We start from the raw sequence: 25,954 nt of genomic DNA on the forward strand, positions 1-25,954 counted from the left end.
AATAATGTAAAAATAATGTTACCTACCTATGTCCCATGGAAGTTCACAAGGTAACCGTTATTCCTGCTACTTAACGTTAACAACCTCCATATCTATGTGTCTGTAACGTTAGCCTGCATGGTAACAGCCACTTTAAATGTAGCTAAGTTATCGATAGCTTACTTGCGCCTGATATTTCATTCAAACTAAAACTCTACATTCATAGCGACATCACAGACAGATGGATATGATGTATGATATAAACTACCATTACAGATATTCCACACAATAATGAAGTTAGTTAGTAGCTGGGAAAGTTAGCTCGTTAGCTAATTGCTAGCTAGTTCTAACATGACTAACAGCTTTGGTTAACATTCGATTATGAAACAATATATTTCGAATAAATTCCCGTTTTCAATAGCCATACAAAAGTACTGTATTTCTTACCTTGGATGTGATAACGGTAGAGTTTCTACAGCTTACACATGCAGTCAGATGCATGACAGTAACGGTTAAAGTCACTTGTGGGATGGAGTTCAAAAAAAGTCAGTCAGGGGTGGGGATGGGAGTTGCTGTGTGTGCGCATGCGCTTGTCTAGAGGCGATAAGCATCCGTTAAAAACAATCGTTGCATTTTAGACCAAAGAGAATCTTTGTTTTAGACTGTTACATTGAAATGGCTACCAAATTGATTAGAAGTGTCAAAACAATAATAACATTAGCCTAGTAGGCTATGCTATTATTACTAGCCTACTATTATGATTAGTAACATGATTGTTCTCATGGTGTGTCATAAATTAATATCAATTTGATGCCTTTTCTTGATATCAAATCAATTTGGTTTAACATCCTATCCAAAGGCATTGAACGAGCAGTCTCCAAACAGGTCTCTGACTTCCTTTCACAGAACAACCTTCTGGATCCAAATCAGTCTGGGTTCAAAAGCGGCCACTCTACCGAAACGGCTCTGCTGTCTGTAACAGAAGCCTTAAAAGAAGCCAGGGCGACCGCTCGGTCATCAGTACTCATTCTGCTTGACTTATCGGCTGCCTTTGACACGATTAATCACCGTATCCTTCTCTCTATACTCGCTGACATGGGAATCTCCGGTTCTGCTCTCTCCTGGTTTGAATCCTACCTCACAGGACGCTCGTTTAACGAGATCATGGCTTGGTCAGCTATCCGCACCTCACCATCTCACCACAGGGGTCCCCCAGGGCTCAGTGCTGGTCCCCCTCCTCTTTGCTATCTACACCACCTCCTTGGGACAGATTATCCGTTCGCACAGCTTCTCATACCACTGCTATGCAGACGACACACAGCTCTATCTGTCCTTTACACCTGACGACCCCCTGGTTTCAGCACGGATCTCGGATTGCCTTTCCGACATAGCTACATGGATGAAGGCACACCACCTCCAGCTGAACCTCTCAAAGACTGAACTGCTGGTCCTCCCAACTAAACCTACCATACACCACGACATCAACATCAAATTTGACTCCCTGTCTGTTTCACCTACCAGGACTGCAAGAAATCTAGGAGTTGTTCTCGACAACCAACTAAACTTCTCAGATCATGTTGCCTCAGTCGCCCGGTCATGCCGTTTTGCACTCTACAACATACGGAAAATCAGGACTTACTTGACTGAAGATGCTACCCAACTTCTGGTTCAGGCAATAGTCATCTCACGACTCGACTACTGCAATGCCCTCCTGACAGGTCTCCCAGCCTGCGCAGTGAAACCACTTCAGATGATCCAGAACGCGGCGGCGCGCCTGGTCTACAACCAACCCAAAAGGGCACATGTTACCCCGCTGCTCATCCAGCTACACTGGCTACCTATGGCGGCCCGCATCAAATTCAAGTCTCTAACGCTTGCCTACAAAGTAGTCTCCGGCTCTGCCCTCATACAGACTAACACTACCTCCAGACCGCTGCGCTCCTCTGACGAACGACGTCTAGCTCTACCACCGGTACGCTCAAGCCAATCCAAACTTTTCTCATCTGTTGTTCCTCGTTGGTGGAACACACTGCCAGTTCCTACAAGGGCAGGGACATCCTTTTCCACTTTCAAAAAACTCCTGAAGACCCAGCTCTTTAGAGAACATCTACTCTCATAGCAACACTTACAACAAGTCTTACTGATCCTAGCACTCACCAGCCGTTTTAAACTGACAAGTAACTGTTAAAAACAGCACTCACCGACGCACTTATTCTTACTGTACTCTAATGTTTTTAAACTGTCCTAAAATTGTGAGAATTGTTCTAAAACTTACTGTTTACCATGTTGTTAGTCGCTTTGGTTAAAAAGCGTCAGCCAAATGTAATGTAATGTAATGTAATGTAATGTAACATCCATGCTGATTTTGTTTATTTCTTATTTTACAACTATTTGTCAACATTTTACAAGTATTTAGCATTAAAACAGTGTTTCAACATTGTTTCAACATTGACACATCAACTGACATTATTTCACCTATAATTCAACATTGATTTTCTTGACCTTTTTACAACCATTTAACATTGAACGTTGTTTCAATGTTTGTCTACATACCCTTTTACAACCATTTAGCATTAAACATTGTTTCAACCTTGTTTAAACATTGACGCAATAACTGACGTTATTTCACCTATATTTCAACGTTGAAGGTCGGTCGTGTGCCGGCTGGGTCTCTCTCTTCTCTCTTCTCTCTCTCTCTCTCTCTCTCTCTCTCTCTCTCTCACACACACACACACTCTCTCTCCCTGACCCTCATTCAGCTGCTCACTCAGACATATACATTACCCCCCCCCCCCATACACAGTATGCACATATAACTCCCCCTCTCTCTCTCTGTCTGTCTCTCACTCTACCCTTCCCTCTCTCTCCCTCTCTACCCCCCCCTCTCTCTCTCCCTCCCTACCACCCTCCTCTCTCTCTTCTCTTATCTCTCTCTCTCTCTCTCTCTTAACCCTCTAAACACCCTCACACCTCATGCTCTGTGTCCCTCCTCCTCCTCCTCCTCCTCCTCTTGCTGTTGTCTCTGCTGATGTGCGTTTTCTGACAGATTATCACAGTCTGTGAAGACAACAGGACTAAGCACTGACTTCTTCCTCCTGTCACACAAGCTTCCAACAGGTATGGCCTTTATGTGCTTTAGATCAATAGCTAGAGGACACACACCTGATAACTTATTATTTAGAGAATGTATTATTTAATTATGCCAAAAAGAGAGAGTGTGTGTGTATGTGTGTGTGTGTGTGCATGATAGAGCTTGCAGTGATTTTTTCCTCTGTGGTCTGTGTGTGTGTGTGTGTGAAGACACTTTGGTACCTGTTTGTTAATGCAGCAGGCAGGTGAGGCCTGATTAAGGCCCCATTGCGTGTGTTATTATTGGTCAGCAGCCCAGGCAACCTGTCTGTCAGGAGTTCATTAGTCGCTGAGCTTGTGTGAAAATGTATGTGCTTTATGCTTTGTCTTAACCCTTAGAACCCTAAGCTGTTTTTAGGGCATTTTCACTACCTTTATTCATAAGGATTTATTCTGGTCATTGTGCCACACACACATATTATATATTGTTTTTTTCAGCAGAGTCTAGGCTATCCAGATCTGCCATCATTTCATGATTAGTACTAGCATTGATTTTTAAAGAATTAAAATATAAACATCATATTATAAAAATTCTTATATTTTGACCTGTATCTCACCACAGCAAGCTCATAGCTCTACATGCATTTCATGTGTGTGTAGGGCAGACTGTCCTGAAACGGGCAATATAATTGCCATGTTGGAGGGATACTCTGGGGCTGAGCAATTTACAGAAATATGTGGCGTGTGATTTACGGAAATAAATGCCATTTTTTATTTAGCGATGAAAAATGACCATTCTGCGCTCCATATCTGTGACACGAACTGATCTGACCTGACTTGACCCAAGTTTGCCTGTTAGCATGTGTGACTATGGTGTATGCACTCATGATGATTCTCAACTTTTTACTGCATTGCCATGAACAAAGTAAAGGCAAAAAAGGTGTTTCTTTGTTGAACAAATTGGGATGCAATGTGAGCCTTGAATTGGATGCCATGCAGGAATTTGCTAGGATCTCAAAACCGGATTATGAACATGTTTTGCCATAGAGAAACACACGATAGCATTGGATTATAAACATGCTTTGCCACAAAAACAGACAAAAACGTGGGGTAAGTCCAGCTATATGAAGTTATTATTTTGCTGTCACTTCGTCTGTTTTATAACCCAGAAGGATGTATTTGGCATCAAATGATAGCTCTGTGTCTCCTCTTTCATCTGACATACATGGCATATCTATCCGATCACGGGTCCGCGAGTAATTCAAACGAGAGTAATGGGTGTGCAGTGTTGGTTTGTGTACATGACGTTAATATTTTGCAGTCACTTCGTCTGTTTTTATAAGCCAGAAAGATCGATATCCATGATACCAATGGATAGCCCTGTTTCTCCTCTTTCATCTGATATGCTTGCCATATCTATGCGATCACGGGTTCGCGAGTAATTCAAACGAAAGTAATGGGTGCGCAAGTGAACGCAGAGAAGTATAGACTGTAAATATGATGCCATTTTATTTAATTTCATGATTTGTTTTTATTTTCATACTTGGTCGTACAGACAAGTGCGTAGTCTCTTTGGAAAGCCCCACTTCTTCTCTGTCATAAAATAAAGGTTTTATCTCGTTGTGATGAACAGTCGCGGAGCAATATAACAGAGAAGAAAGGGTGTGTTTTTTGACGCACTTTGCGTCAATCGGGTTCTAAGGGTTAATCACCTGACATAAGGTGAGGCAGGTATGCACTCTTGTGTCATGTATAAAAATAGTCAATAGCTTTGCACAAGCTTTGAGTAGCGTCGCTCAGCTAACAACCCATACAGATGTTTGCACATACACACATACACACACACACACATACACACACAGAGACATATAAACCCCCATATACACACACTTTCTCTCTCACACACAGACACACAGATTTTAGTGTTCTATTTAATTTAACAAACCTTGTGCAAACAAGAACTCAAACACAGACACACACACATTTCTTTCCAATGAGAAGGAGGGACGCCGGTGCAGCTCAGATGTCTTCTTAATTTTCAATTTATTTAGTACAAGGTGCAAAACATACGACTAACGTTTCGATGTAGTCACATCTTCATCAGAGTTCTTTCCAATGTTTTGTGAGCAAAGCTGCCCATCCCTGTTAACAGCTAGTGTGGTGGCGAAATGTTAAAAAGTTCCCTTTATGTCATATATGTACAAGGAGAAGCAAATATGCACTTGTGTTACATGTAAACAGTGAATAGTTTAGCAAAGTTTTCCATTGGCAAACAACTAATTTTCCTTAGGAACACATACAGATGTTATCTCTCTTTAAAATTCAAATTCAATGTTGCCTTATATTAGCATGACTGTATGGGAACAGTGTTGTTACATACCATTGTTACATACAGCATAACACACAAGAACATAAGGCCATAGAAGGTAAACAAAAACAAAACACATAAGAAGGGGTGGGGGGTACCTCTGTGTGCGGTGGGCATACAAAATCTAGAATTCTCTCTCTCTCTTTCTCTCTCTCTTTCTTCCTCTGTCCCACACACACACACACACACACACACACACACACACACACACACACACACACACACACACACAGGTATAATGACAAACAAGCAAACACACACACACACACACAAACACACCTAAACACACACAGAGACAACATATGAACACACACAAAATATGTTTTGACGAGGTATCAGAAAGAAAGATCCCAGGAGACATCCAGTGTTATTTATTGTGCACTAGTTATAACGCTGCTGTGCCTATGTGACAAAGGTGACAAGTCAATCACCTGAATGTGCACATACAGTAGGCCTACACCTACTTTTCTTGAAAAACAAGAAAGACTTGACTTTAAAAAAAAGTCGCTAAAGCACATCCATTCTTTTGTCTTGTGGAGCCCTTTTCTCATTGTTACTCATTCACTGTGGGTGTTTGATATGCACTGATGTTTTGTTTCTTTTTTTGGACCAAAGGTAGAAGATACATTATTCTGGCTTTTCTGCCTTGATCATTTTGGTCGCAGCTGTAAAAAAGCTTCACAAATTCACATATGTATTGCTATTAATAATGAATTTTCTTCAACCTAAACTCAGTTATCCCATAATGATAAAAAATGACAAACATATTGCAGACATATTTGCACCTTTGTTACACATCTCTGTGTCCAGATAGGGACAACACAGTTTGTGTCGTTTCCTTTTTTTATTTGTTGCACAATATGAAAATAACACAATAAAACACAATATGAAAATAACACAACTTGCGTTGAAAACAACACAACTTGCATTGTTTTTTTATCACATCCACACACGTCCAGATAGGGACAACACATTCGTTTTAAAAGTGTAGGAAGGAAAACAACTGAAGTATTACATTGGCATACATTTTTTGACCCTTTACTCAGTCAGTGGAAGCATTGTTGGTAGCGATTACACCCTTTTCGTGTATGCCTGACGTGACAAGCTTAGGCACACCTGGATTTGGAGATTCGGATTTGGAGTTCTGCCCTCTAAAGGTTTTTCTATTGAGGATGCAGGATGTCCAGTTGGATGTGTTGGTTGTCCATTCTCCTGTCCCTCTGCTGATATTCAAATGGGGTCAAGTCAGGCCTCTGGTTTGGCCATTCAAGTCCATTCAGAGTTCTCCCTAAGGCAACTCTGTGTTGTCTCGGTTGAGTAATTAGGGTCATTGTCCTATGGAAAGTAAGCATTCAGCCTTGGCTGAGGTCTTAAGCCCATTTAATGTATTATCAAGGGAAAAAAACTGATGTATCACATTGGCATAAATATTCTGAACATTTAGTTCAGTAGAAGCATCGTTGACAGCAACGTTGTCCATATCTACAGTACTGATATTTAAGTGGGTTCAGGTCAGGGCTAGTTGGTGGATGTCCAGTTTCATGTCATGTCTCTACCAATATTTAAATGAGTTCATATCATGGCTCTGGCTTGGTTATTCAAATACATTCACAACACAACTCTGCGTTGTGTTGGTTGTGTACTAGGTTCATTGTCCTGTTCTACTGTAAGTGAACATTCATCCTGGGCTGGGGTCTTAAGCACATGGATCAGTCTTTCTTTCGGGGTATCTCTGTACTTGGTGCCATTCATGTGAACTTAAAACATGTAAGCATGAGGCTGTAACAATTTCAAATGTGACAATGAAGGAAATACTTTCTGATGGCGCTGTACAGTGCTGGAGAGTTTTGACACTTTCTGAGGCCTCCTAACATTTTTTGTGTGTTTTTGTGACATTCTGTGTTTTTGTTTACATGTTGTATTTTTCTTGTGTTTGTGTTTGCATTCCTGTTGACCAGTGAAATCGTTCCGACCCCATGAGAGGGTCTTCCGTGTCACAATGAGAGCCCCCTGTGTGTTCCTACTGATTTACTCGGCCTTATCAGGTCCAGGTGAGTCTCAGGTGCACTCAGGTCCACCATTTGGTCTTGATTGGGATGTTGATTGTGAGGGCTTTAAATGGCAAGGGTGGTATCTGAAGCATGTGCTTTTCCTTTAATGAGAGTGCTTTTCCTTTATTGTCAAACAACAAAAACAACAACACCAAGCTTTTCAAGGCTCCCAGAGCACTTTACTCACTGACCACCACCAATGTGTAGCTCTCACCTGGACTGGTAGGGCAGCCATTATGCTCACCACATATCAGCAAGTTAACTCAAAGTAGCTGGTAAACCTCCTACTAAAAGAATCAGCTTGCTTTGTTTCACTAGGTGAATGGAGCCATAGGGCTCTGCTATTAGGAGGTTTACTGCTTCCTCTGGGTTAACTAACCCAGGCTTGCCATTAAACCATGAAATACACCACAGGCCTATACAACCCAAACATGGGTGATGTGGATTTACTGTCCACCACATTTACATTTTAGAGATAAGGATTGTATAAAATGTTTATAACATGAACATGTTCGAGTAGCTGCGACATGTCTTTAAGAGCACAAAAAATGCTCATTATCAGTATTACGTATGTAATACTGTATTTGAGAATGGATTCAATGTTATGCTAAAAGTTTGCATCCCCCTACTTTACAATGACAAAAGGTGTACAACAAAGAATTTCTTTCGAAATTTGATTTTTTTTTTATTGTCATTGAAAAGGTAATGTATACAGTAGTTAGTCTTTACTTATATTCCTTCATCAAAGTAACATAAAAGGCTAAAACATGTTTAAAAAAATTGCAGAAGTTTGCATTCCCATTTACGAAATGTTCAATAACTTTTTATGTATAACCTGCATGTAGGGTCAGCTGTGTCTTTGTGCACCCTCTTAGAATCCTCTCAGGTGTACTTTGAGCCCAACTTTCTGGGCCTATGTCTGGATCCTGTCTGGATCAAAGTCAAACCATTTGATTATAATTTGCACATTTAACGAGACAGAGGAAACTCAAAATGTCACAGTGTAGCCACTATACACGTGAGATATACAAAACCTGAATTTGAATGCTGGTCAACATCAAATGACATAAATACAACAGAACTGTCACGGTGAATACATGGATACATACAGCAGGGCAAGCCGGTTCAGTAGATTACAGACAAATGAAGAGTTACGAAACACTATATCCACCATTTTAATGATTTTTAAAAAAAAAAAATGTTTCAAGTAATTTCAGTAGAACTGTTATTGGGTATTGCTATTAGGTTAATTTTTACTCAATGAAAACAACACATCTGCAATTTGACTGATATTACCTGAAATACACAATTAATGAGTTTTTAATGTCTTTAGAAATGGAGATATAGCGTTCTGGAACCAAACTCTTCAAATATGCCAGGGAGAACTAAACACTGAGAGGGATCAAAAGCTGATCAGAGGGTACACAAGAGACTGGACAAGGATAAATACACAGTATTACAGAACATTATGCAAGGGGATACAAACTTTTTCACTGGTATAATAGGCCTTATGCACGAAAGGCTCTTAATCTAATAAGCTAGCTAATTTATTTCCGGTGGAGCGTTAGCATGTTCTGTTATATTCTGCTCTTTACATGTTCTCTCCGACACTGAATACATTGTTTGGCCAATAATAAGCATTTTGAAGTTGTGCACCCTAATGCATGTGCAATGCATGTGCACCCTATTGTGTTATCCAGGGGGCTGACGTTCCTGAGAGTCATTGTTCCATGACATTTCACCATGGAACATGTACCATGGAGTCTGTAAATTAGTAAAGTTAAATAAATATAAAAAAATGTAGTACACAACATCTATTGATTATTTCAATTGATGCTACTATCTACTGTAATACATACTGTAAGTACATTATACATGCATATTACTGAAAAAAACTTCTCCTTTCTCCTTTGAAGGTGTTTCATGGGTAGAAGCACAAAAGTAAGTCATTTTAGTCACTCAGAAATATCTTATAATTATACATGCATGTGTAAAATGTGTTTCTGACTGAGTATAAAGTGTAGAACGTTGAAAGTTCTCATGTATCAGGTACTTTGTGTCCGGTGCTGAGTGTTGAAAGACGATACATACAGTATGTCCTATCATGGCATATTCTCTTCATTTTCCTCATTATATACAGACCATGCCATGGTCTGTGTTAGATGGCTTTCTCTTTGGTTAGAACCTCTAAGGGATACTGATGTTTGCCAAAGGTTTGCCACCTCACGGCAAATCACATCATGACATTCTAATTGCATTTATTTGATTGATTATTATTTTTGCCCTCATTTGGTCTTCTTGGTCTTTGTTGAATAAAGGCTCTCCACCATGAAATGCATGTTTATGTCTCACTTCACTAATTCCACTCTGTCTCTCGGATGGTCTCTCTCTCTCTCTCTCTCTCTCTCTCTCTCTCTCTCACAGTGACACCTGCAACGCCAGCGGCAGCCTTGCACAGCAGCAATGTGGCCAAGTGAGTTTGATGTAATCTGGAAAATATGTCAGCCACCTTGCCTGTGCGCCCACCACTCCTTGTCACCTCATCACTGCCAATTGGTTAAGAGTGGGTCGACAGAAAGCACACGGCAAAATCCAGTTCTGCTTCATGCACTTGGCTCTGTTGTAACAGAACATCACAGGGAAATCATTTTGACTTGTATCCTATTTTGTTAGGTCTATATATTACTTAACTTATAGATAGCTTTATGAAACTCTTCAAACGAATGTGTTGAAAACAACACAACTTGCATTGCATTGTCAACACATCTCTGTGTCCAGATAGGGACAACACAGTTTGTGCTGTTTCCAACACATGGCTTTTAAGAGTGTGTATACCAGTCTTCAGTCAGTCCACATTTCAGTATACTCTAGTATTCCCTCAAAACAACAAGTTAATCACATAAGCGAACAACTCCCAACATAAATATTCACATAGAAAAATAAGCACGGAAATAAGATTAAAAATAAATATAATGTGTGTTTATATTATATGTAATACCGGTATATAATGTAACGCCAGATACCACACATTGTTGACCAGGATCTCTCGTTGACGTTCCTCTGTCCTCCCCCTCAGGGTTCCGAGTCCACCTCCAGGTTCCTGCAGTGCGCAGGGGTTCCGTCTGGGCCTCTAGCTGGACCGCACCACGTCCAGAACCTTGTGAACCTACTGGATGCTGCACTGGATGTCTACTCTTTCATGGTAAGTCCATGTATCTATCTATCTATCTATCTATCAATCTATCTGTCTGTCTGTCTGTCTATCTATCTTATCTATCTATCTATCTATCTATCTATCTATTACACTCCAGATAGATAGATAGATAGATAGATAGATAGATACACACTCTGTATTTGGGCTTCGTCCCACACATTTACAAAACACTGACTTATATAAACGGCCCCCAGACAAACAGCCCAAACGTGCCAATGTAAAGATGAACAAAACCACAGAATTGAGTTGAGTTCAGTACAATTGAATTGAATTTGTGTTGCTCTCTGACCTCTGAAAGTCCAGCATCAGCCAGGATGTACATGCAGAGTTTCAAAGAATGCAAATAAGCTGCGTTCATCTGCTCGTCAAACCAGAGAAGTCCTCTGTCCTCTCGACCATCGTCTCTATATTCTCATGGTTATCTCTTTACATCTATATAATCTCATCAACCACGTTTGACCGCCCCCACCACCACCACCACCATCACATCCACCATCGCTTCCTCCTTAAAACCCCAGCCAGGGATTCAATTCACTTTGAATAAAAGTGTCAGCTATTTGCATAAGCAAATAAAATATATTTTAAAACATTTCTAGAGATAGATAGATAGATACTTTATTGATCCCCAGGGGAAATTCAAGGTCTCAGCAGCATACATACAAGACAAACACATTCTTTAACAGCAGAAGAATAATTAAAGTATATAATATAAAAACACAGAATATGCTAAATATACTAAAATACAAATTATACTAACACTTAATACAATATATAAAAATATACTAAAATACAAATAACAAAATTACAAATTATACTAACACTTAATCTAAATCAATTCTAAAAACAGTATCCACATAGTGGTGATTAATAAATCAGAGGCGCTTGCAATGACTGAGGCAGGGACTGAGCCTGTGATTCTCTGTGCATAGTAAGGTATGGTAAGGTGCTCTAAGGTGCTCTGTGTGAATGAGTGTCATGGTGGTAGTGCAATGGTGATAGTGGTCATGGTGATAGTGCAAATGAGTAAGTCAACAGTGCAACAATGCAGAAATAAAGTAAAGGAAAGTCTATATATCTATATATTTAACTATTTAAGAAAATGTATAAGTGTGGCCACAGTTCCGCTGTGGCATGGAGGGGGGGGGGGGGGTATGCATATGTGCTAATGTGCTAATATAGCACGCAAACAGTGAGGCATAAAGACAGTGGTACAAGTGGCTAGTGGACAGGCAGTACCAAACATGGAGGGGATGAAGAGGCAGACAGACTATGCAGAGAAGTCTATCTCTCCTCTTCCCTTAAGTGAGGCACTGAACAGTTCAATGGCCCTGGGGACAAATGACTTTCTCAGTCTGTCAGTTGTGCAAGGCAGTGAGCGAAGTCTCCAGCTGATCAGGCTCTTCTGTTTAACAATAGTGCTGTGGAGTGGGTGACACTCATTGTCCAAGATGTTGATCAGTCTGTTCAGGGTCCTTTTGTCAGATAGTGAAGTGATACACTCCAGTTCAGCTCCCACAACAGAGCCAGCTTTCCTTACCAGCCTGTCAATTCGCCCCACATCCTTCTTCCTTGTGCTTCCACCCCAGCATACTACTGCATAGAAGAGGACGCTGGCAACAACAGACTGGTAGAACATCCTGAGGAGCTTACTGCACACACTGAAGGACCGCAGCCTCCTCAGGAAGTACAGCCTGCTCTGCCCTTTCTTGTAGAGTGCATCAGTGTTGGCTGACCAGTCCAGTTTATTGTCCAGGTGGAGACCCAGATACTTGTAGGTGCTAACCACCTCCACATTGACCCCATCAATGTGAACTGGTAGCAGAGTGGGCTTAGACCTGCGGAAATCCACCACCATCTCCTTGGTCTTTGAAGTGTTAAGTTGAAGATGATTGAGTTTGCACCATTGTACAAAGTCCTCCACCAGGCTCCTGTACTCCTCCTCCTGCCCGTTCCTGATACACCCCACAATTGCAGTATCATCAGAAAACTTCTGCATGTGGCATGACTCGGTGTTGTAGCAGAAGTCAGATGTGTACAGGGTGAACAGGACTGGAGAGAGCACAGTTCCCTGTGGCGCTCCGGTGCTGCAGATCACAGTGTCAGAGAGACAGTTCTTCAGTCTGACGAACTGTGGTCGCTCGGTCAGGTAATCTGTAATCCAGGTTACCAGGTGAGCGTCCACACCCATCTGCAAGAGCTTGTCTCCCAATCTGAGGGGCTGGATGGTGTTAAAAGCACTTGAGAAATCAAAGAACATGATTCTCACAGCACTTTTCCCCTTGTCCAGGTGGGAATGTGTCCTGTGTAGAAGATAAGTGATGGCATCGTCCACGCCCACTTTCTCCTGGTACACTCTAAAAAATGCTGGGTTGGAAACAACCCAAACTGGGTTGTTTTCAACCCAGCCGCTGAGTAAAATGGGGTCCAACACAGCATTGGGTTATCTTAACCAAGCAAATTGGGTTACTAAATTTAACCCAACAACTGGGTTGAAATTTAACCAATATGTTGGGTTATGTTGACACAACTGTTTAGTTAAAGTTACATAATGTTTGGGTTATGTAACCAAATCCCCCAAAACTACTGGTTGATTTTTTAAATACTCTGCTTGTACAAACTTTTAATAACTCAAAGTTTGTATTTACTTACTTGAAAGTCACACCTTCTGTTAACAGCTTTAGGCCTGATGTAGACAGTCTATATTAAATGACCATCAAAAGCCATGTAATGAAATAAAACAGTTCGACATAATTATTTATTTGATAGTTTTCTTTATTTTTGAATAGATAGCATAGTATAAAATGCATGTGATACTTCCATGAAGGCAGGCAGATTCCAAAGTTCGTTTTGGGGGTCAGCCATGTCAATCAAAGAAAAAAAGAGTGCATTTTAATCACTGTTAGCCTACAGAACTTTATATCAAGACTTGCATGAACCATTACCAGTGAATGATATTGACAGACATAAAAATCCACCAGGAGACAAATTATTAGTGCAACACACTCGGAAACCATGACCACCTAATATTATGGAGTTGTTTTAAACATAATACCAGTAATACAAAACGTGCGTTTATGTCAGATGAGCTTGATAACACAAACATTACCATTAGCTTAACATTAGGCTGACAAACAAAAGTTCAGCAGTGCTAACGTTACCTAGCAAATGACACATTATTCAGTTAGTGAATCCAAGTTAATGTTACCACCAAGAACCACCCAGTAAGTTACATGGCTATAATATGAGGCTACCCTGAAGGATTTAATAAGATGTTGTTTGGCATGATTAATATTATCGTAAGTTAAGTGTTGTGAAGAGACTACTTCGACTGTGTTAGCTAGTTGACAAACATTAACCACGAAGCATATTTAATTAGCATAAAGTGTCCAAGTCTGCTAATGTTACCTACCAGCTGTTGGTATGCTAATTGTAGTTTGTTGTAAAAGTTCATTTTGTTTCTGTTCAGCAGTTCCTACCCAGTGAATACAGAACTATGTTTTTATGAGTCTGTATTTGTGTAGATTAAACATTAACAGTAGCTAATATTAGCTGGAATGACACCTGCTAACCTGCTTGAAGCTGAACGAAATGGCAGGCAGAATATCCCTTGATATCACGAAGGGTATGTCTCTGGGTGGACTTTTAAAATCCGTCTGGATAAAAATAAATAAATAAATAAACGCAGATACATACATACCTTCCAAAATCACCTGATTTCCATTGCATGTTGACAGCTGCTGGACTGGACGGTTGAAAGAATATGCCTGCCTGCCTGACGATTTTTTTTCTCAACCTTCAAATACCTATGCAGCTGTGTTGAAGTCACCCTGGTGCTAGGTAATGTTTTACCACGTCAGGTGGGGGACAGGAGGGAGCACAGCCCTAAACTATCAACCCAGCAGTGATAAACTATCAACCCAGCAAGCTGGGTTACAGAAATTACCCAATATGAGTAAAAACAACCAAACAAAATGACCCAACAGCCTCAACCCAGCGTTTGGGTTGAAAAAATAACCCAGCATTTTTTAGAGTGTAAGCAAACTGTAACAGGTCTAGTGCATGGCGTACCTGGGGTCTGAGCATGCCTAAGACTAATCGCTCCATTGTCTTCATCACATGTGATGTAAGAGCGACAGGTCTGTAGTCATTAAGCTCACTAGGGTGTGGCTTCTTAGGGACAGGGGTGAGACATGATGTCTTCCACAGTGTTGGAACTTGTCCAAGGCGTAGGCTCAAATTGAATATGTGCTTCAGTGGTTCCCCCAGTTCAGCAGCACAGGCCTTGAGTAGCCTTGGGCACAGTCTGTCAGGCCCAGCTGCTTTATTGCTGCGCAATTTCTTAAGTTGGATTGTCACTTGATCCTTTGTAATGGTGAGGGGTGTAAAGGCTTCTACATACCTGACGCACCCGACCGGTAGCGTGACAATGTGACGTCAAAATGACGTAGATCTCTCTGGCGCGCCAGGGTTTTGGCCGTGTAGCGCGAGGTAGCGCACCACTCATTTTTTTTCAGACGAGCGCGACAAGGCGGAAACAGGAAGATGGACTAGTTCGAGGGCAAGCGAGTTGCAGTGTTTTGTTACAGTCGTGAATTTTTAATAGTTTGCTGGATAAGTTAACAAAGTTACCAGTGAGAGTTGCAACACATGGAATTAAGAGGAAAGAATAGAAACTATTTATTTTCAAACAAAGGATATCTATTAAGGCCTGAACAAAATCTCTTTCCACTTCAAGAAATTACACAAACTCAGCCAGCTGCTAGCTAGCTAGCTAGCTAAACTGTTTAAATTATTAAAATTTCCCTCGGGATGACTAAAGTACCTATCTATATATCCATCTATCTATCTATCTATCTACCTGTGCACACACCTTGGAAACTACATGATAATGATGAAGGTAGTTGTGAATAGTAGCAACCAAAGTCTGAAGTACCATCACAGAGGCTAGCTACTGGTGTTTCTTACTGCAGCTTCTTCTGCTGTGTAAGTAGTTAATGTTAGTCTTTTCACAACAGCGACACCTCTGTTCAGGAGAATATTGCAACTAGTGTTGCGACCACCACGCGCGAGTATAAATGGTTACGGCGCTTCTGTGACGTCACATTGTCGCGCTACTGGTCGGGTGCGTCGAGTATGTGGGACGTTTAAGGGGAGGGGAGGGGGAGGGGTGCATCTGGGATCTGTGTGTCTGATGGCTGTTGACTGAGGTCGTTGTCACCTCATTGTTCGTGATCACCATGTGGGGGAGGGGTGCAAAATCCAGTGATGGTGGGGGTACGATAGCCTGTGATGATGGAGGTGAGTGTTGCGCTGGTATTGAGGGGGTGTGAGGGTGGGGGCTGGGGGATGGTGGACAGACCACCGCCATTGGAGCTGGAGCAGGGGAGTCAAACCTGTTGTAGAAGTGGTTCAACTGGTTCGCCCTGTGCAGGTCCCCCTCCACAGAGCTGCTGTTCTTCTTCAGGCCAGTGATAACCTTCATGCAGTCCCATGTCTCCTTCAAGTTGTTTTCCTGCAGCTTCTGTTCCACCTTCTTTCTGTAATCCTCCTTAGCTTCCTTCAGCTTGAATTTGAGTTCCCCTTGCACGCGCCTCAGCTCTGCCATGTCCCCCTCTCTGAACGCCATCTTTTTCCTGTTGAGAAGGGTCTTGACATTGCTGGTTATCCAAGGCTTGTTGTTGGGAAAGCAGCGTTTAGTTCTGGTGGGAACAACAATGTCCATGCAGAAGTTCAGGTAGTCAGGTAGAGTTCCTGTTATACAGTAATTCCTATAAATCCTCATGATGAAACCCCACCCACCTATCCTTCCTCCCTCTTACCCCCCGTCTGCTCCCTCTTACCCCTGTCTGCTCCCTCTTACCGCCCGTCTGCTCCCTCTTACCCCTGTCTGCTCCCTCTTACCCCCGTCTGCTCCCTCTTACCCCCTGTCTTACCCCCCGTCTGCTCCCTCTTACCCCCGTCTGCTCCCTCTTACCCCCTGTCTGCTCCCTCTTACCCCCCTCTTACCCCCCGTCTGCTCCCTCTTACCCCCTGTCTGCTCCTTCTTACCCCCCCGTCTGCTCCCTCTTACCCCTGTCTGCTCCCTCTTACCCCCTGTCTTACCCCCTGTCTGCTCCCTCTTACCCCCCGTCTGCTCCTTCTTACCCCTGTCTGCTCCCTCTTACCCCCTGCAGAGGTCCACTCTGAGCCAGGGCCCTGCGCTAGAGGTGTCGGGTGGGATCCAGCTGACCCCCGAGGGCCTGGTGAGCGACGCGGACGTGCTGAAGGTGTGGCTGGAGGTGAAGATGAAGCCCCTCCTCTCCTCCGTCTCCCGCCAGTTCCTCCGTTGCCTCGGCAATAAGAACCTCAGCTGCGAGGCCTACCACACTGTGTATGTGTTGTTGCTGTTGTTGTTGTTTTTACACACTCCCCGAAATCTTGTTTGACTCTTTATTTGATCGCTTTGTTTCAGTATGACCATAAATGACCAGCAAACACCCTCTATAAAAGTAGCTGTAACTACTCACCTATTGCTCTAATATTTGGGGTATCTCCACAATACAGTTTAATTTTGAACCATAAAAACAAAATTAACAAAATGAACCATATAAACCATATAAGGCAGAATTTATGAATTGTATGAATTTTACTAAAGGTGTTGACAGCCCTAGAGAGTTGACAGAACAGCCCTAGAGAGTTGACAGAACAGCCCTAGAGCTATGACATCTGCTGGTGTGCATGGGAAAATGCATGTCATATCCAATTCATAACCTCCTAGTAAACAGAGTAGTAAGAATGTACCAGTGACACTTGAGCAATGAACATTTCTGCAAAAGAAATGTTTGTAACCTGTTTTCAGGCAGATGTAGCTATCTGTGGTTGCAGTGAGGGGGATTCAGGCAGATGTAGCTGTCTGCGGTTGCAGTGAGGGGGATTCAGGCAGATGTAGCTGTCTGCGGTTGCAGTGAGGGGGATTCAGGCAGATGTAGCTATCTGCGGTTGCAGTGAGGGGGATTCAGGCAGATGTAGCTATCTGCGGTTGCAGTGAGGGGGATTCAGGCAGATGTAGCTGTCTGCGGTTGCAGTGAGGGGGATTCAGGCAGATGTAGCTATCTGTGGTTGCAGTGAGGGGGATTTTTATGAAGATAATTATTCCCATTAAGTATTTTCTTTCTTCATCGTTCAATAGGCCTTTATCACGGCAGCCCACGGGCAGCTGAAGCTGTTCACTTTCCTGTTGGCAGGCAAACCACAGGTGTTCCTAAAAACATTAACGAGGCCTCTGGTTGAAGTAACTGTGGCCGAATCTGACACTTAATTAGAAACACCTGTGCTCACACAGGAACAGGGCTGTTCACTTCCTACTTCGGCTGCCGTGATAAAGGCCTATAGAGTCTGCAACATAGTTTCATTCAGAAAATAATTCTTAAAATATAACTGGGATTACAAACAAAAGTAAAGCACTTTGCTTCAGGAAATACTCGAACCACTGACAGATTTGCCCCAAAGCGATTTATCAAACAGATTCTTAGTTATAGACAATCACTTCTGATTACTGATCTGCCATCACATCTCTATCTCAGCAAACATATTTATTGCCGTAAATGTCCCAAGCATGTTCTATCCATCGCTTAATAAGTAATAAAAAAATAGGATTGAGGTTTTGAGTGATACTTGAACAACTTACATACCGGTATGTCCAAAAGAGATTTATCAAACATATTTTTGGATATGTGGAGGAATATCGCCCGTATCTGATAATCACTCTGCCATCTTCTATCTGCACACGCGTTCTTGCTCTGCAGGGTTAGTGAGATGAGCGAGCACTTCTCTGGAATGGACCCTGTACGGCAGAAGTGGATCTACATGTTTTTCATGTACCCCTTCCTGTCTGATAACAGAACAGCGGGTAAACACACACACACACACACACACACACACACAGATACACCACAAACACACGCACAAACACACACATACTGATTTAATCATACAATGATTAAAAACTGTTTAAACATCATTGATGATAAAAAAAAAATCAACTTTGCTTTCTTCTGCAAACAACTCATTTTACGTGCACAAATTGTAGTCCAACATCTAAGAATATATGATACATTTTAAAAAAAATACCCTGTCTTATAACACATGCATGAGTTTGGTAGAATAAATAATGTCCATTAGTGACCTTGTGGTCTCTTACCTGCGTGTCCTCTATTTCACTTCCCAGGATGCATGCACCTGAGCAACGGCACTGAGGACTGGCTGATGAAGAACTTTGGGTCATTCTCTGTCATGGCAACCATGAAAGATCTCTCATCGCTCAACATGGTCTTCAGTGGGGTGAGTCGTTAAGGCCAGAGCAATACACTTGGATTAGCAGAGTCATACACTCTGAGTCATACAAGGCCAGAGCAATACACTTGGATTAGCAGAGTCAAACACAGAGTGATACAAATGCATTGCAATCCAAATGTGTAAGAACTGTGTAAATACTTATACTGTGAATTGCTAAGGAGGACAGTATATGCATACAAGAGTACAAAACAACAGTAAAAACATTGTGAAACAATGTGATTTCTCTACTATAAAACTAAGAATTCATTACTCCTACATACCACTAACGTAAAAACCACCCCCCCCCTCCACACACACACACACACACACACACACACACATGCACGCACACATGCAAACACACACACACACACACACACACACACACACACACACACACACACACACACCCTCCACACACACACACACACACACACCTGTAGTTGGACGTGCTCCACTTGTTGACTCCAGAGCAGAGGGCGGAGCTGCTGCTGCAGCCGGAGGTGGTGGGGCTGGACGAGGGCGTCCTCACCCTGGTGTTCGACAGCCTGCTGGACCCCCTGCTGCCGGCCCGACCTCCGACCTCACCTACCTCCGCTCCTCGCCCTGACCCGACTGGCTTCACGCGCAACTACACGACCTCACCTGGGCCTCACCACACCCAGCACTATACCACCCCTTACAGGGACCCAGCCAGAAAGGTGTGTGTGTGTGTGTGTGTGTGTGTGTGTGTGTGTTTGCATGTGTGCGTGCGTGCATGTGTGTGTGTGTGTGTGTGTGTGTGTATGTGTGTGTGTGTGTGTGTGTGAGTACTTGGAGAGAACTGTTAATAATGCAAAGAAATGGCTTGGAGTGGCACGTTAATTCTTTCACCCCTGACTCCTTCAGTTGATATTTTGACCTACTCTAACTTTTGATTTCGTTTCATACATTTTCTTTCTTTCATTTTCTTTCTTTTGATTAGACATCGTATGCTCTAGGAGAACGATTCACTTTGTGTTGTCGGCCTATGTTAAGACCGACGTTGTCGGAAAACTGGTAGCCTACATTTCTTTAATGTTCCTGAGCTCAATAGAGGGTTGTTGAAGCTGACTGCTATTTATATGTATGCTATTGTAAGAAAGTGGGTTAACGAACAACTGTGTATTGAACATTTTGAGTTTGGTTTGAAGGGAGTTTTTTTTATTGTTTGGGGCGATTCCTTTGTTCAACTGCGCCTTGACCGCGGCTTACCTACAGCTAGGCATGACGTTGTTAATATGCCACGGTCTGAAATACTGTTGAGAACTTGAACATTTCAATACATTCATTTTTCATTTAAAAGTTCAGAGTGAAACCGAGTCTCCTTTCCCACATACAAAAAATAAGCTGGCGTAACTGAAATGACTATATGTCCGGGTTTCAGTCACGTTACAGTGTGCATGTGTGTGTGTGTGTGTGTGTGTGTGTGCATGTGTGTGTGTGCGTGCATGTGTGTGTGTGTGTGTAAGTACTTGGAGAGAACTGTTAATAATACAGTCAAGAAATAGCCTGGAGTGGCATGTTGATTTTTTACAGTAGCACTATATGGCTCTATAAAGCATTCTGCATACTGTAAAACTATAGTGACCCAGGGTTGCTACAATTGTGTATTGCTACAATTGCTACAATTGTGTATTGTGTAGTCATTGGCATGACTTTGTTTCTCTTCCGTATGTTATCATCAGGTGGCCGATGGATTCATGTCTGTCTTGACACCCATGGGAAGCTTTGCCAGGCGCTTGGTCTCCTTTACAAATCAGGTAACATATAGTTTTGATCATAAAATAAATCGCCAGGGTCAGATGCATTGCATTATACTGTGCTGTAATGATTAAATGTGTCAATGACTTTAAATAATGTATGCAATATACTGTCTTTTAATGATATATGCAAATATCCTGTTAACTGCACTATACACTAATTTTAGGAACTACACTGAATTATGTTTTTGAAATAAGTTGATACAAAGTTCACATTTCATATTCACCTGTAATTATAAAATGTCAAAAAATGTACTTTTATGTAAAATATTTCAATCGAATATACCTGTATATATTAAGTTCAGTTCCTGACAGTATATATCTGTCTCTTTTGTGCTCCTGTTTAACCACATGCTGTTAAGCATCTTATTTAATGCTTATATTATATAATTATATAATAATATATACCCGTAACTCCATCATGCCATATTATAGGAGTCTGCTGTTGACAGTATGTGTCTTTCTCTGGTCCTGTTCCCTCTCCAGCACAATCTCACCACCGTGCGAAGTGCCACTCTCATCCAGGCCATGCTCAACTGGACCTTGGCAGAACTGGCCGCTCCTTACAAGCAGAACAGCACCGCTCCGGACCAGGTGGACTTTGACCCGCTGGACGTGAACGACTGGTTCCAGCATGTTGTGGTTCCGGTTCTGAGACGGTACCTGCCCCGAGACGAGATGGAGATCCCGCAGAACATCACCGTGGTGTTCCACAACCTGTTGTAAGCAATAGGAAGTTATAGATAGCTTAATTTGTCTAAATAAACTTACCTTGCTATCTGAGAAACTTACCTTGCTATCTAAGAAATGGCTTTGAGTAGTTACTTATAGATTTTGTATAGATTTACATGTCGAACCTTTGATTATATTCTATTGTATTAAAGGAGAAATAAGCCACTTTTCACATAGATCTCCGTTTTTCGAGGTCACCGAGTAGGCTACTGTCGGTACGAAAAATCGGTTTTACCTAGCTCAAGTTGCTACAGCCAGCAGCTAGCACAGCCAGGCCGCTACAGCGCTACACTCGCCCCCAGAATGTAGTGCTGTAGCTGCCTGGCTTTGTTAGCTGCTGGCTGTAGCAAGCTAAGTGCTAAGCGATTGTTTTCGCTTGTTTTCGGACAGGAAAAGGATATTGTGAAAACTCACAACTTAATTTATCTTTTAAGTTATATTATATTATATTATATTATATTATATTATTGATATTTATATTCATATTCATGCTTGATTTTTACTGTTTTTTCAGCCACATCCAGACCGGTTTGGAGCCAGAGTCAGAGGAGACTGACTCTGATTCTGATATCTGCAGTGTGTCCATTGATGAGAGATCTTGTGCTGTAAGTCCTGTGTTGTCCTACGTTTTTTCATTTTGTGGGATTCAGTCAACCCTACATAAATATATTTGACCTTGAAGTGTGTGTGTGTATGTGTGTGTGTGTGTCTATAGTGTAGTGTGTATTGATTCAGAAAACCCTGTCATGACACAGTTCTGTAATTGTTCTTTGTGTGTGTGTGTGTGTGTGTGTGTGTGTGTGTGTGTGTGTGTGTGTGTGTGTAGCTCACCGATGCAGTGGAGGAGGTGGCTCGTGTCATGCACTGTGCAGCCAAGACCAACCTGAGTCTGACAGAGGAGACGCTGATGAGACTGGTGATGGAGCTCTCCGACAGCCTCAACTCACTCACCCAGGAACTCGCCCAAATGGTATGGCGCAGACAGCTTCTTCTCCTCTTCTTCCCCTGGCATGTTCTGTGGACTTATGTCTTTGCCTTTACTTCCGGTTCACTTATGCCTACGCTGTTTACTTCCTCACTACAGTATTGTGTCCCTGCCTCCATGTCCTGTATACAGATGCCTGTCCCCTTTACTTCCTTCAACGTGTGTCTTTTCCTCTACTTCCTGTGTCCTAGCATTTGTTTTGTGGACTGTCAGTGGCAATTGAGATCGACATTTGAGGTTGATTTCAATACTGTGTCTCTGTTCACCCATGTGATATGGAACCCCTCACCCCCACCCTTAGTACTTCTGCTTCTTAGTAGTGGTTAGTGCTTCTGCTTCATAGTAGTGCTTAGTGCTTCTGCTTCATAGTAGTGCTTAGTGCTTCTGCTTCTTAGCAGTGCTTAGTGCTTCTGCTTCTTAGTAGTGCTTAGTGCTTCTGCTTCTTAGCAGTGCTTAGTGCTTCTGCTTCTTAGCAGTGCTTAGTGCTTCTGCTTCTTAGCAGTGCTTAGTGCTTCTGCTTCATAGCAGTGCTTAGTGCTTCTGCTTCTTAGTAGTGCTTAGTGCTTCTGCTTCATAGTAGTGCTTAGTGCTTCTGCTTCTTAGTAGTGCTTAGTGCTTCTGCTTCTTAGTAGTGCTTAGTGCTTCTGCTTCATAGTAGTGCTTAGTGCTTCTGCTTCATAGTAGTGCTTAGTGCTTCTGCTTCTTAGTAGTGCTTAGTGCTTCTGCTTCATAGTAGTGCTTAGTGCTTCTGCTTTCTAGGCCGTCAATGTCACTTCTCCCGGCTCCTCCATTACTGTTCCTTCATTTGTCATCTACCTCACTTGGAATTCATGTTGGATGAAAGATGTTCCTTACCATTGCGGTACTTTAACTGATTCTCAATCTCATTGTTTACATTTCAGAACTTCAGCTCCCCTGACTCTCCATTCTTCGGAATCCTCGACCAGATCATCTCCGGTCCCCTGACGCAGGACAACCTCCATGACGTGTCCTTCATTAGGCTGTGGTTCCAGATCAAGCTGCGGCCTCTGTTGCCCTCACTCACCCCAGAGTACCTGTCCTGCCTCAGTGCCAAAGGATTCAGCTGTGAAACCTACCAAGCACTGTACGTTCATAACTTAATACTAACTATACACACCTCCACATTGAATTATGTTTCATAACACTTTTTTTATTGAGCACACAAGTATACAGCATTTTGTGTACAATACAGGTCAACTGTCAACTATGCCAGGGGAGATATACAAAATAATTATAATAAAAAGAAGGAAAGAAGGGCAATTCCATGCAAAGGTCATCCTTACCACGGAAAAAAAGTTGTACATACGCAAATAGAACTGTTGTTAAAATCTTCATTTAGGTCTATATTTTATTGTTTGTAACTGATCTGATTGAATTTGATGGAGAAATACACTCTTTTTACATCATAAATATGGTGTGCAACCATACAGAAACAACATTTTTCACATGGTAATATTATACATATTTAAAAAGTGGATAAATGGACCCAAGGTTCAAACAAATTGTTATGGATGTGACGTTATGGATGTTACATAATGTGAATTTACAAGACTGGAGACTTTATTATACCTCAAAGCCGATAAAATGTCTGTTCTGGGGCATATCAATTTCAACGCATTTCACCTTAGTGTTTACAATTGACATTTCAAAGATTATTAGGTTGATTAAAACCACAGGGAGGCCTTGCTTAACCATTAGCAAAACAAACATAATATTAAAATACCTCCAGTGATTAGCCTAGCCATAGCCTATTTTCAAGTGGCCTAATAACGAAAATCTGAGCGATTATCTTCCTGTAACTGTCATACTGTTGTTGTACAGTAACTGGATTATCGTGTTAGCTGGTGAAGATGGCTGACTTTGCAGCTGGAGTCAACATAGCAACCTCCTTCTGTTGCAGATCTGTTCAGCCTGCCGTTCACGTCTGCTTAACACAGTTTCATTTTGAATGTGATGCGATATGCCAGCATTTCAAGTGTCAGGTCCTCTGTAGCTAATACCCACAGGGTAACATGAGTAACGGCAGCAATAAACTAGATGTACCGCATAGCGGTACCAAATATGACCGCCTCTCAGTCCTGCATATTCTCTTCACAAAAATAAATCACGCTTATCAATTTGTCTCCATCTCCTACTCCTGCAACTCATGTGCATGTAAATGAGTGTGTGCATATGTGAGTTTACTTTTGTTTATAAGAGTGTGTGTGTGTGTGTGTGTGCATGTGCGTATGCGTGCCTGTGTTTGTGTGTTTATGTGTGTGTGTGTGTGTGTGTGTGCGTGTGTGTGTTTGCATGCGCACATGCGTATGCGTGCCTGTGTGTGTGTGTTTATGTGTCTGCATCCATGTGGGTGGGTGTTTGTGCATGTGTGTGTGCGTGTGTGTGCTTGCCTGTCTGTATGTGTTTATGTGTGTGTGCTTGCCTGTCTGTATGTGTGCGACTGTGCGTGCATGTGTGTGTGTGTGTGTGTGTGTGCATGTGCGTGTGCATGTACTTTATGTGTGCAAATCACAAATGAATGGGTATGGGTTAGGTTGATGCGGGCTCTTGAGACTAAGGGCTTCTACATACTCGACGCACCCGACCGGTAGCGCGAGGTAGCGCACCACTCATTTTTTTTCAGACGAGCGCGACAAAGCGGAAACAGGAAGATGGACTAGTTCGAGGGCAAGCGAGAGTTGCAGTGTTTTGTTACAGTCGTGAATTTTTAATAGTTTGCTGGATAAGTTAACAAAGTTACCACCGAGAGTTGCAACACATGGAATTAAGAGGAAAGAATAGAAACGATTTATTTTCAAACAAAGGATATCTATTAAGGCCTGAACAAAATCTATTTCCACTTCAGGAAATTACACAAACTCAGCCAGCTGCTAGCTAGCTAGCCAGCTAACTAAACTGTTTAAATTATTAAAATTTCCCTCGGGATGACTAAAGTATCTATCTATATATCCATCTATCTATCTACCTGTGCGCACACCTTGGAAACTAGATGATAATGATGGTGGTAGTTGTGAATAGTAGCAACCAAAGTCTGAAGTACCATCACAGAGGCTAGATAATAGCAGAGCCCGTTTACATTCTCTGCAGCTTCTTCTGCTGTGTAACGTAGTTAGCGTTAATCTTTTCACAACAGCGACACCTCTGTTCAGGAGAATATTGCAACTAGTGTCGTGACCACGACGCGCGAGTATAAATGGTTACGGCGCTTCTGTGACGTCACATTGTCGCGCTACCGGTCGGGTGCGTCGAGTATGTGGAACGTTTAACATTCCATAAATATTTTGTCATCTTGGATGCAACGGTTCAGGTAGGGCTAGTTATTTAGGGGAGTGGCCACCAAGTTTCATGTTCCCTGGTGTTTCAGTGACCCGGGAATCACTGACCAAAATTGATGATGGTAAAAGAAAAAAATACATTTCTTTTTTATATTTTAAATGACTT

General features: G+C 42.1%; 1 protein-coding gene across 1 annotated transcript in view; it reads left to right on the top strand.

The window, feature by feature from the left end:
* The first annotated feature begins 3,030 nt into the window (after window positions 1-3,030).
* Window positions 3,031-25,954, top strand: part of mslnb (mesothelin b) — a 290,146-nt gene continuing 267,222 nt past the window's right edge. The window contains exons 1-14 of the mRNA XM_042103582.1: window positions 3,031-3,096; window positions 7,375-7,467; window positions 9,384-9,408; window positions 9,892-9,940; window positions 10,544-10,669; window positions 16,855-17,051; window positions 18,466-18,569; window positions 18,888-19,000; window positions 19,438-19,695; window positions 20,701-20,775; window positions 21,262-21,497; window positions 22,022-22,112; window positions 22,334-22,477; window positions 23,395-23,597. Of these exons, the coding sequence (XP_041959516.1) occupies window positions 7,416-7,467; window positions 9,384-9,408; window positions 9,892-9,940; window positions 10,544-10,669; window positions 16,855-17,051; window positions 18,466-18,569; window positions 18,888-19,000; window positions 19,438-19,695; window positions 20,701-20,775; window positions 21,262-21,497; window positions 22,022-22,112; window positions 22,334-22,477; window positions 23,395-23,597 (1,673 nt within the window). The 5' untranslated portion in view covers window positions 3,031-3,096; window positions 7,375-7,415. The remainder of the gene's footprint in view (window positions 3,097-7,374; window positions 7,468-9,383; window positions 9,409-9,891; window positions 9,941-10,543; window positions 10,670-16,854; window positions 17,052-18,465; window positions 18,570-18,887; window positions 19,001-19,437; window positions 19,696-20,700; window positions 20,776-21,261; window positions 21,498-22,021; window positions 22,113-22,333; window positions 22,478-23,394; window positions 23,598-25,954) is intronic.

Source organism: Alosa sapidissima, chromosome 9 (assembly GCF_018492685.1).
Source record: "Alosa sapidissima isolate fAloSap1 chromosome 9, fAloSap1.pri, whole genome shotgun sequence".
Taxonomy (NCBI): domain Eukaryota; kingdom Metazoa; phylum Chordata; class Actinopteri; order Clupeiformes; family Clupeidae; genus Alosa; species Alosa sapidissima.